This window comes from Paramisgurnus dabryanus, chromosome 18 (assembly GCF_030506205.2).
Source record: "Paramisgurnus dabryanus chromosome 18, PD_genome_1.1, whole genome shotgun sequence".
Classification (NCBI taxonomy): domain Eukaryota; kingdom Metazoa; phylum Chordata; class Actinopteri; order Cypriniformes; family Cobitidae; genus Paramisgurnus; species Paramisgurnus dabryanus.
Window position 1 is genome coordinate 30,461,505 of NC_133354.1, and position 12,788 is coordinate 30,474,292.

The 12,788-nt window shown below is 36.0% G+C and overlaps 1 protein-coding gene across 11 annotated transcripts in view; it reads right to left on the reverse strand.

The window, feature by feature from the left end:
- Positions 1-12,788, reverse strand: part of tcf7 (transcription factor 7) — a 47,246-nt gene that overhangs the window by 996 nt on the left and 33,462 nt on the right. For 2 of the 11 annotated variants that reach the window (XM_065287610.2, XM_065287612.2), the window contains exons 5-11: positions 9,233-9,311; positions 6,723-6,809; positions 5,732-5,848; positions 4,813-4,975; positions 4,563-4,670; positions 3,620-3,676; positions 2,779-2,824 (exon numbers count right to left, since the gene is read on the reverse strand). In XM_065287610.2, the coding sequence (XP_065143682.1) occupies positions 2,779-2,824; positions 3,620-3,676; positions 4,563-4,670; positions 4,813-4,975; positions 5,732-5,848; positions 6,723-6,809; positions 9,233-9,311 (657 nt within the window). Of the gene's footprint in view, positions 1-2,412; positions 2,486-2,778; positions 2,825-3,619; positions 3,677-4,562; positions 4,671-4,812; positions 4,976-5,731; positions 5,849-6,722; positions 6,810-9,232; positions 9,312-12,788 lie in introns of all 11 variants that reach the window. The other 9 variants (XM_065287613.2, XM_065287616.2, XM_065287620.2 and 6 more) reach the window with 7 other exon arrangements.

A 12,788-nucleotide genomic window follows, 5' to 3' on the forward strand; every position in this document is an offset into this window, starting at 1 on the left:
ACATAAGGATGAGAAATTGATCACAGAATTTTTATTTTTGGGTGAATTATCCCTTTAACCCTCAGTCCTTGGGGTCTATATGACCCCAAACGACATTTCATTAGTTAAAAAAAGGTTCCCTTCATCCCAGAGATATAAAACTGTGTGACCTTTCCTAAATAATGTATCTTTACATACACAAAAAAAATTGGTTGTTCTAAAGGTATGTAAAAAAAATAATTAATGTGTTTACTTGGGGTCAATATGACCCTGAATGAAAGTGAATGGGAAATGCAAAAAAAAAAAATTCCATTTGTAAAAAAATAAAAAATGCAGCATTAATCTGAACATTTTGACACAGAAATTAAGGCCTGGTTCTTGCGCAAATGAAATGCAAAAAAACTAGGGCTGTCAAAAGATTAATCGCGATTAATCGCATCCAAAATAAAAGTTTGTGTTTACATAACATATGTGTGTGTACTGTGTATAATTATTATTTATATATAAAAACACACCCAATCATGTATATATTTAAGAAAAAATTGTTATATTTATATATAAAATATTTATATTTATATATAATATAAATTATAGAAATGTATATACAGTATTTAAATGCAAATATTTCTTAAATATATACATGAATGTGTGTGTATTTATATATACATAATATTTATACACAGTACACACACATATGCTATGTAAACACAAACTTTTATGTTGGATGCGATTAATCGCGATTAATCTTTTGACAGCCCTAAAAAAAACACATGCTCACATATGACTGCCACAGAGAGCATTTGTATGGAAATTGGCAAATAAAATCAGTCACAAATGCAGAAAATAAGATATAAAGGGGTGTGACCTAATGCATGCACAAAACACACACACAGACACACACAGACACACGCCTAGTCAAATTTCTGTGGCATTTTGTAAAAACAGACATTTCAAAATGCTTCAAAAACTATAAACAATTACTATTTGAAATAATATTTATTTTTAATGTCCTTTCTAATGTTTATATAAACATAAATTCACAAAATGTTTCACTTAAGTAGTGATGTTGAGTAGTTGGCCACATCCAGTAAAATGAATGGGTCTCTATGGGCATCTGCTGGTCGAAACGATTTAATTCTTAAACAGTAATTCTTTTATGTTTTTTTTCTAAAAACCGATGGCTGAATTCAACACCTAACACCTAGATCAATATCTAAAAACAATTTAAATCAAATTTAGATCATAATTTATGTGAATTTTCATACAAATTCGATATTTTTCAGGCAAGGCAACTGTGTAGTTGAGGAATTTAGTGGTAAACAGGTACAAAATTACTTCAAATCTCCTAAAACACAGCTTTATTGTATAGATGAGAAGTTAACAAAAAATTTTTTTATATTATTTGTATTATTAAAAATGTATATTTTTCTTACAATTATGCTTTCAATTTTTAATTCAAGGGGCAGAAGTGTAAACAGAAAACGAGGAGCGTTTAAGGGTTAAGTCATAACATTAATCTAAATACGATCAGGCACATCGTCTCTCATAAACATTGCTTATATTGTTTCATCTGTGGGGTTTGTAATGTGGATTTATTTATATATGTTTGTGTTAGTGGTAGCGTGAGATCCTCACACAAATCTCTCTGAGATGAGCGTCAGTATCACTAACTGAGACCTGTTTATAGAGCTGATCTTGAAACAGAGAGTCGTCCTGACCGCAGTGTGTTAGACAAACACTATAGGTGTGAATGGCATCAGTTATAGCAGGGCAAAACCACACATGCTTTATAGTTTGATCATCTCTGTCAAGTGACAATCATATGCGACTGGGATTCTTCCTCTATACACCATTTAAAGTCCTACGCTAAACATAATGAATATTTTTAAGCTGATCCAGACTTTGAATCAGTGGTTCTTGACTGAGAGATGACAGATCTTTACTGACAACAGATAAAAAACAAGACACAATGAAATGTGATACACCACACTTAATTATGTTACTTATTAACTTTTAAAAGAAAAGAGACACAAACAAATGAATCTCTCTCCTGAGATCATGCAAAAATCATATCAGACATTTGTTCATGTACACCCGTCATCACAATAGTGCTTCTACAGACACTTATTGTTATTACATCATTTCTGTTTTTCATTTGACATTTTTGTTACTTTGGTGCAACACAACATTTTGGTTCATTGGTCATCACTGAATGTCCAAAATAAACCCAGTTTAGAATCACTGCTAGTGAAGTGATTTTAATGAATTGTTGTTCTCTAAATGTACGTCAATGTAAAGATTCAAGTCTATGAGTTTTGTCCACTGAAGGTCAAGAGGGTTAAGAGTGCATCAGTATAGCATCGCTGTTAGAGACTCATGCAGAGCACTGACAGACAGACAGAGAGAGAGACAGACAGGGACAGTGATACACACCTGCACGGGCCGCACCAGTCCGTCTGTTGGTTGAGGCCAAAGCGAGCGCGACATTTCTTTGGTGAGCCGGGGTCTGAGCGAAAGGCAACATGCGTGCAGACGTGGAAATAAAGCAAGCAGCGGCGGTACAGATCAAGCCAGGAGAGAGAAAGAGAATAAAGAGCAGTCAAAGAGGTTAACCCTTCATAGATCAAGAGAAACTGAGAATCAACATCAACTTAAAACCGAACTTAAAAACCATGTTTTTAATACAGAAGAGAGGTGTTAGTTTCATAAAGAAATTCAGCAGGTCAGAGGTTTCTGCTAAACAGATCTGTGATGATGAGTGGATTATATTTAATATGTAAGTGGTGTGATATAATGTACCTGTACTGGAGTCCTGCTTATCTCGTTTTCTTCTCTTCTTTTTACCCTGTACTCATCAGATCAGAGACAGATGTTAATACAACTCAACTAGATCATTATAGCAGCTCAAAGATCTGAGTTTTTATAATTAATCAGAAGCAACATCATTTCAACCAAACAGTCACTGTAGTCAGATTCAGAGTGTTTCATATAAAGTTTTGTAAATGTATTTACCAATATGTCAGTGTGTGTATGTGTATATGTATGTGTATACACACACACACACACACTCACCTAAAAGATTATTAGGGACACCTGTTCAATTTCTTATTAATGCAATTATCTAATCAACCAATCACATGGCAGTTGCTTCAATGCATTTATGGGTGTGGTCCTGGTCAAGACAATCTCATGAACTCCAAACTGAATGTCAGAATGAGAAAGAAAGGTGATTTAAGCAATTTTGAGCGTGGCATGGTTGTTGGTGCCAGACGGGCCGGTCTGAGTATTTCACAATCTGCTCAGTTACTGGGATTTTCACGCACAACCATTTCTAGGGTTTACAAAGAATGGTGTGAAAAGGGAAAAACATGCAGTATGCCGCAGTCCTGTGGGTGAAAATGCCTTGTTGATGCTAGAGGTCAGAGGAGAATGGGCCGACTGATTCAAGCTGATAGAAGAGCAACTTTGACTTTGAGTGGAAATAACCACTCGTTACAACCGAGGTATGCAGCAAAGCATTTGTGAAGCCACAACACGCACAACCTTGAGGCGGATGGGCTACAACAGCTGAAGACCCCACCGGATACCACTCATCTCCACTATAAATAGAAAAAACAGGCTACAATTTGCACGAGCTCACCAAATTTGGACAGTTGAGGCCTGAAGAAATGTTGCCTGGTCTGTTGAGTCTCGATTTCTGTTGAGACATTCAGATGGTAGAGTCAGAATTTGTCGTAAACAGAATGAGAACATGGATCCATCATGCCTTGTGCTGGTGGTGTAATGGTGTGGCGGATGTTTTCTTGGCACACTTTAGGCCCCTTAGTGCCAATTAGGCATCGTTTAAATGCCACGGCCTACCTGAGCATTGTTTCTGACCATGTCCATCCCTTTATGACCACCATGTACCCATCCTCTGATGGCTACTCCCAGCAGGATAATGTCACAAAGCTCGAATCATTTCAAATTGGTTTCTTGAACATGACAATGAGTTCACTGTACTAAAATGGCCCCCACAGTCACCAGATCTCAACCCAATAGAGCATCTTTTGTGCCCTGGATGTGCATCCCACAAATCTCCTTCAACTGCAAGATGCTATCCTATCAATATGGGCCAACATTTCTAAAGAATGCTTTCAGCACCTTGTTGAATCAATGCCACGTAGAATTAAGGCAGTTCTGAAGGCGAAAGGGGGTCCAACACAGTATTAGTATGGTGTTCCTAATAATCCTTTAGGTGAGTGTATATACATATATGTATGTATATGGATTATACATGCATTTTCTGTTAATAATAATAATAATAATAATGTCGATTATGATTCTGAATGCAGGTGAAATTTATTTTATAATTTTGACATCAATTGTATAAGATGTACAAGACACTTTCCCTTTTAATCCTAACCTCTGGTTAAGATCATGGTGCCAATATGATTCATATTCACACTACAAATAAATCTGGTATATATGAATGATTTCATTTTATCTTCAAGAGATTCAACATACAGCCCGGATATTCATGTGTTTCTGGTATAAAATGAGAAGTGAGAGAGAAATAAGATGATAATAAAAAAATCACTTACGTAGTTGTCTCGAGCAGACCAGCTGGGATAAAGCTGCATGTGAAGCTGTCGCTCTTTACGGGCCAATTCATAGTATTTAGCCTGTTCCTCCCGGGTCAAAGCGTGCCACTGTTTGAACACAAAAAAAGCTCATCATCCGTTCTGTGTTTAAGCTATATATCCTCAGTAATGAAACATGAGCAGTTGAGCTGATAATATATATATGTGTGTGTGTGTTCTGTAAGTGATGTAATATAAAGTTTTGATTTACCCGTCTGCCCAGGATCTGATTGATAGCAGCACTTTCCTTCAGTGTGCATTCAGCGATGACTTTAGCTCTCATCTCTTTCATATATAACATGAAGGCATTCAGAGGTTTCTTTATTACCGGCTTTTTCGGCTCTTTCTCGCGCTTTGACTCTCCGTGATGCTTTCTGAACAACAAACCATTCAAATCATATTATTTATACTTGTAATGCATTCATTTCTGCAGTTATTAATGGACTTTAAGCCCTACATCTACACAATAAAGATGAATTTCACTCAATTCTCCAGTTCTAACTTAATTCTCATCTACATCTTATTAATAGGGGTAATATTATGGGATTTTTTTAAAGATGTAAAATAAATCTTTAGTGTCCCCGGAGTAAAGTTTTCGCTCAAAATACCCCACAGATAATATTATTATAAATATAAATGTTAAATGTTAAAATTGACACTTTGTAAGTCTGAAGTCTTTGGGGTATGTCCTTTAAAATGCAAACGAGCTGATGAAACAAACACTGATCACCACAATGGAGGTTTGTTGAAATTAAAACCCAATTGTGCTGTCAATTACTTGAATGACCTAATTTTTCACATGCTTGCAGAGAATAGTTTACTAAAACTAAGTTACTGTGTTGATCTTTCTCACATTTTCTAAGCCGATAGAAGCACTTGGGACCCAATTATAGCACTTAAACATGGAAAAAGTCAGATTTTTATGATATGACCCCTTTACAGTTTCTCCTAAACTATCTACAGGATACATAAGATATAGAGACATTTATATGATGAGTTGAGATCTGTTGTGAAGCTCTGGAGGAGACGCACCTGAGAGATTACTTATCATAAGAAACATGTGATCACACTGCTATCATTAAGAGATTAAAGAAATCTCATTTTAACCTTCCGGTATTTGATCAACTTACTGATACATGTTCCTGTCGTAATGGTCATGCTCCTGTTTGCCTGAAGAGGGCACAATAGCAGGATGAGGGATCCCTGTAGGGTGCATGCCAGGCTGAAGCATCAGCGAATGAGAAAACCTACAGACAGACACAGACAGAGTTATGTGTTATTACCTTTATCTTCTTATGTTGCTGTTAAAAGGAAACTCGTGGCACATGTTAACTAAATCAAATACATGAAAAGAAGGACACGATCAATTAAATAAAAAACAACTATCATGAGTTCCCTTTTAATAGCAGTTAACCTGTGAGTGTGTGAGATGAACAGCAGGTGGCGCTCTATCTGCACTGCTAAAGCATCACAAACACAAAGCTGCTGCAATATTAAACACCGCACGCATTCAAGCAAACAAATACAGCATTTCAGCATCATAGTCCAGCAAACATCCTTTGAGATGGAAGAAAATCTTCTTAAAGCTCGACACGCGCTCATAATATCCAGAAGAGATGAGGAAGAGACTTGGATGAGGATTAGTGCTCCTCAATGGGATCTGATTCCAACAAAAACCCAACAGACTGAAGATTTCTGCCTCTTCACATGAGAACCAAACAAAGATGTGTGTGACATTCAAAATCATTTCCACAGATGGATTTATTACACTGTTACGGAGATTTGTTCATTTAATTCGGGTGTTGGGTTACAGAGGAAGGTGAAACTGATGGGCGTCTTCAGATCCCAGCCCTGGCCTTCAGCATACTAAAACATGTCCATGTGATTTACGATAAACTTTAATAGGCAGGTAAAACTACATTTAAAACAATCCCCAACATTACTATATTCACACTACACATCACTGATTGTGTAGTTTTGTGTTGCATGTATAATAAAGGGCACTGACTGCAGAAAGCGAATGGTGTAACAGTACAGAGAAAAAGTGGCAGACATACGGCAGAAGCGCTGGGTCGAGAGGTTTAAAGCCATGTGCTGGGTCATTGATCTGATATACTGTACCTGGGATACGAGGAGCTGCTCTGAAGACTGGAGGAGAAAGACTGACGAAAGCCACAGGACGGCAGAGGATAAACAGGCTGATTGGGCCTGCGGATCAGTGTGAAAATAGAGACCCTAAAGACTCAAACCAAAGCCTTCATACGGGCCACAGCCTTTTCAATCAATCACCCAACAACAGTAAGGAAGGCAGATCGAATCTTATCCTGAGCATGCTAACGTTTCAAGCCCATCAAGCTTTAATAACGTGAGCTTTATTTCATCCTCGGACATTTTAATGTACACAGACCTTCGGGAATCTCACTGATGAAAAACCTTCATGAGCAGCTCAACAGAATTAAATCAGATCAGATCACATGAAGATCATGACAGGACTTTCACACCACTTTCAGTAGTATGGATGTGGCTAGATGATGTGATAACTGTAATGTAAGTCTATCTATAGGATTTATATCAACGTGTAACAGCACTGCTTCATAGACATCCATAAGAGAGAGTAATACACGCTTGTAAAAAATAAAATAAAAATATATATCAGTACTGTGCAAAAGTCTTAGGCCACCAATGTCCATCAATATTTATTGTTCAATCTATTTTATTAAGATACAAACGGAAAATACAGGAAATATGTACAAAAAATAAAAATGTAAATATTCAGGACTGAAAGGAATAGTCCATTTTCTTAAAAGAATATTTACTCACCACCATGTCATCCAAAATGTTGATGTCTTTCTTTGTTCAGTCGAGAAGAAATTATGTTTTTTGAGGAAAACATTGCAGGATTTTTCTCATTTTAATGGACTTTAATGGACACCAACACTTAACACTTCACTCAACACTTAACAGTTTTTTTTCAACAGAGTTTCAAAGGACTCTAAATGATCCAAAACGAGGCATAAGGGTCTAATCTAGCAAAACGATTGTCATTTTTGACAAGAAAAATAACAAATATACACTTTTAAAGCACAACTTCTCCTCTAGATCCGGTCGTGATGCGTCAGTGTGACCCCACGCAATACGTCATGACGTCAAGAGGTCACAGAGGACGAACGCGAAACTCCGCCCCAGTGTTTACAAGTGTTGAGAGTGAGGACCGTTCCTACGTTGTTGTATGTGGAATGATACTAATTAATGTCTTTGTGTCAGTTTATTGTTTACAATGGTCCGCAAATTTGTGTTTTATATATGTAACATGTGACCTCATACGTCCCTACGCATTTACGTTAGGTCGCGCTGGACCGGACATAAATGAGAAGTTGTGGTTTAAAAGTGTATTTTTTTATTTTTCTTGTCAAAAATGACAATCGTTTTGCTAGATAAGACCCTTATGCCTCGTTTGGGATCATTTAGAGTCCTTTGAAACTCAGTTGAAAAAACTGTTACGTATTGAGTTAAGTGTTAAATGTCCATTAAAGTCCATTAAAATGAGAAAAATCCTGCAATGTTTTCCTCAAAAAACATAATTTCTTCTCGACTGAACAAAGAAAGACATCAACATTTTGGATGACATGGTGGTGAGTAAATTAATTAAGAAAATGGAATATTCCTTGAATGTCTTCTTTAGGCATCTTCACTGTTTAGTGTGACCTCTCTTGGCATGAAACACATCTTGAGCGTTTTTGAGCAGAATGAAGTAAAAATTTTAATTTCTTAAAAATGAGTAATAAGGACATACTTTCATTTAGGTTTAAGAGATCTTGCAGTTTCCTGCTGTTGCTCAAATGGAAGTGGAGTTTACCCTAAAAACGTCACACATCAGTTTACACTTTTATTAGGGCTGGGCACAGATTAGTGTAGATTAATCTCATACAAAATAAAAGTAATTTTTTGCAAAATATATGAGTTGTGTAAATATTATGTATATTTAAACACACACACACACACACATACATATCTATACATTTAAGAAATGTTTTATTTATAGATCCTTTTTTTATTTAATATAGAATATATAAAAATTGAAATAAAAATATATATACAAATGTAAATGTTTCTTAAATACATACATGAATGTGTGTGTATTTATATATACATAATAATTACACACAGCACAAACTCATGTTATGCAAAAAATTACTTTTATTTTGTATGAGATTAATCTAGATTAATCTATGCCCAGCACAAATTTTTATACAGTTTTTAATACTATATACACATTTCCTGTATTTTCTGGTTGTATTCTAATAAAGAGACTGAGAAACAATTATATATGATCAATATAGCATTGCAAAAACAACTCTTCTAATTCTGCCATGGTGGCCTAAGACTTTTGCACAATACTGTATATTTGTGAGTTCTCACAGGTTCAGATCAACACAATAACTACATACAGTTGACGCTAACAACCAGCCACAATACTTTCATTTTTCTTGATCTATTATTTAATTATTTAAAATGTGTGTGTGCTTGAAGTGCTGATTTTCTTTGCTTTGATATGTTGATATGTAATGCAATGACATTTAGATGACATCATATGGTACCAGAGTAAAGTATTGATGATCTGTGTCTCTTACCAGTTCATGGAGGGAGTGATCTGACCCTGAGGCAATGAGTAGAAACTAGAGATGTCCTGAGACTGAGCTCTGTGAACACCTGCAGGACAAACAACAGGCACAACACCATTATTAACATCATCACAACCTCTTATTACACACTGACCTTCTGTTCCCACACACACGCACACACACACACGGGATAGAGAGAGAAAATGACTGCTGGTCACATTTAATTCACATGTAAACAACTGTTTAAAACCTTGATCAATCAGTTCAGGTCATAAACGTCTTCTGTTGTAAACATCTGAACAACTACATCCACCTTCATTCATCCCATCTCTGTCAAGCAGTGTTTATTTGATCCATTCACTCTGATGAGATAGATATATGTATATCAGTATGAAGTTGCTCAGATGTTTAAGATTCAAGATGGTTTTATTGGCATGGTAAAAAAGGATCTTTACATTGCAAAAGCATAAAAACATTAAATCAATACTTTTCAAAGAAATACATGTTAAAAGATGAAGAAAATAAAAAGGTATAGGTTATATCTATGAGTCTGTAGTATGCACTCGAAGAAAGGATGGGTTCATTTTAACACATTGTTTTGTGTTATCCTATTTAACACACTATGTGTTATTTTAACACATTATGTGTCATTTCATTTAGAGTGTGTGTTCAAATAAATAAAATGGACAGCATAAGACAGTGTTATAACAGCACAAAGTGTGATCCAAAAATAACACAGATGTGTCAAGGTTCTTAACTAGGCACAAGATTTGTTATTTTAGCACATTTGTTATAAGAGTGTACTGTGGGTACAGTAAGTATTCGGACCCCTTTACATTTTTCACTTTTTGTTTCATTGCAGCCATTTGCTAAAATAAAAGAAGTTCATATAATTTCTCATTAATGTACACTGAGCACCCCATCTTTATAGAAAAAAAACAGACATGTAGAAATTTTTGCTAATGTATTAAAAAAGAAAAAACTGAAATATCACATGGTCATAAGTATTCAGACCCTTCACTCACATTTAACATGCGGTCCATTTCTTCTGATCCTCCTTGAGATGCTTCTACTCCTTCGTTGGAGTGTTTGATTAAATTGATTGGACTTGATTAGGAAAGGCACACACCTGTCTATATAAGACCTTGCAGCTTGTGATGGGGACGAGACCGCCTATGCAGAGTCTGAGTCGAGACCGAGTCTTTGAAGGGTCAAGACCGAGTCGAGACTGAGTCCGTTGGTTTTCAAATAGAGTCGAGTCCGAGTCAAGAACGAGTCTTTGAGGAAGCAAGTCCGAGTCGAGACCAAAACCATAAAAAAATTCAATTTTCATATTCATGATTTAATATCACCCCAGTTAATAATCAACAGTTAGGCTTACAGACTAAGCTGGATTGTGAATTGTTTAGAGGAGCAGTCTTAACGTCTTTATATTCTTTTACTTTCATTAAAAAAAATCCCTACCACATGCATCATCTTCTTTAAAGGGGTCTGAATACTTTCCGTACCCATTGTATAATGGATAATAGAGTCGTGTCTTTTTTGCAATGTTATGCAGTGTTTTGGTTATTTTCCAGTCGTGGTGACAGGACCTGACGTACCTCACAGACAGGTTTGAGCTTATTGAGTTTTCTCCCAGTATGTATGGTGGTTTGTCATTTTGATGAATCTGGTTAAAGTCTTTGTGGTGGTTTGTAAATTGGGTAAAAAATGTTTCTTTGATTTGTGTATAATTTGTGCATGATGTTGTGAAAAAGTGCAGTTGTGTTTCTACTTCATTTAGTGTGCAGTGTGGAAAGAGTCGGTCTTGTTTTGTCTGTGTCTGTCTGTCTCTATGGTGAGGTTATGATCACTGAGTCTGTACATGCTCAGGACTTTAGTTAGTTTAGGATCTTTTAATGTCGTCAGGTATTTCGCTCATTTATTTTCTCTGTTTAGAGACAGATAGCATTTACTGTGAAACTAGAATGAGGTTTCTCTTTTATAGGAAATCTGATCGAACAACTACTTTGTCTCAATTTCTCATAAAACATAGAAATGAGATCATAATAATGTATTCAGCTATTAAAACTATAATATAAACTATACAATCTGACTCAGTTTTCGATGTTGTCCAGATATCTTCTGATAGAAACACATATGAGAAAAAGTTAAGCTATTAAAAGAGATCTCATGTGTGATCTCTAAACTCTGAATAAAACTGAAATATTGAATGAGTGATTCACAGAAACATCTGGACTTCTCCTGCTCTCATTGAGAAGAACATGTGATCTTAAAGGATGTGTGTTTTATTCAACACTATTATTCGACAGCAGATATTTGCATCTTGGTAAATGTAATCATCACAGTTTGTTGAAACATTACAGAGACCTCAGAAGAAATGATTGAGATGTCTCGTGTGGGAGGTTTATTTCATACAATCAGCTTGACATTTGAGAAGTTTTGATAAAGTTAATGTGTGTGTCCATGTGTTTGTGTGTGTGTCCATGTGTTTTTGTGTGTTTTGAAGCTGAATAAAGACAGTCTGGTTGAATGGAGGAAGTCATTTGTCAGCAGTGTTCGGGCCCTGAAGCCGTCTGTGTTTGTGTTGAAGAATGTAACTCAATGACTATCATTTACATTTGCTTAGGGCAGAGTCTTCAATAAATCCACTGGGTTGGAATGTGCTGGAGTTAAACCTGCTCCCTGATCTTCATCTTCATCATCATCAACACCACCACATTTCAAACTCTTTCATTCTGTTCAACTGAAGCACACAACTAATCTTTAACCCTTGTGCGTTGTTCAAATTTACTACCCTCTTGGTTATGTACAAAAAAGCCGCTAAATTAAATGGCTGTGAAAATGTATCAGATTGTTTTTTTTTCACAATTTTTTGCATAAATCTGTTAATCACTCTCAAAAACTGATCAAAACTACCAAATCTTTACAATATTCCATGATTTTAACTCTTTAATTACCAAGTTCATAAGTGATGTCACTGATTAGGGGAAAAAACACACCAAATGACCGATTTTCAATATAAAAAGTCTTGTGGGCTGGATTTTTTTAACCTTTTTCAGAGTCTTGGTTTTGTCAAAGATTAGCAAAACATTGGCTTAATTAGTTGTTTGTGGCTTTTTTGCCCCATTGACTTCCATTATAATGACATTTTTTGATTGCAAAACCATGACATCATATAATCATGCATTCTTGATTGTTGTTGGTTTTTCCTTTTGCTAAGAGGTCAAATTTGTAATTTGTGCCATCTCCTCAATACTAACCCAAACCCTACACACACACACACACGGGGCCGTATCTTGCACCCAGCGCAATTGACTTTGTCAGTGACGCATGTATCATACGTATTTTGCACCGGCGCACAGCGGGTTTTTCCCTCCACAGACGCACGCCGGCAAACTAGGGAATGAACTTGCGCTCCCTGGGCGGTTCAGCGCAAAAAGGAGGCGTGTTGCGGTGCAAACCATCCCTGATGCTGTTTCAAAAAAACAATTGTGCCACTGACCAGAAAAAACTAGTCTAAAGTCAGTGGCACGTTGCGCGTGGTTCATTATGCTATTTTAAG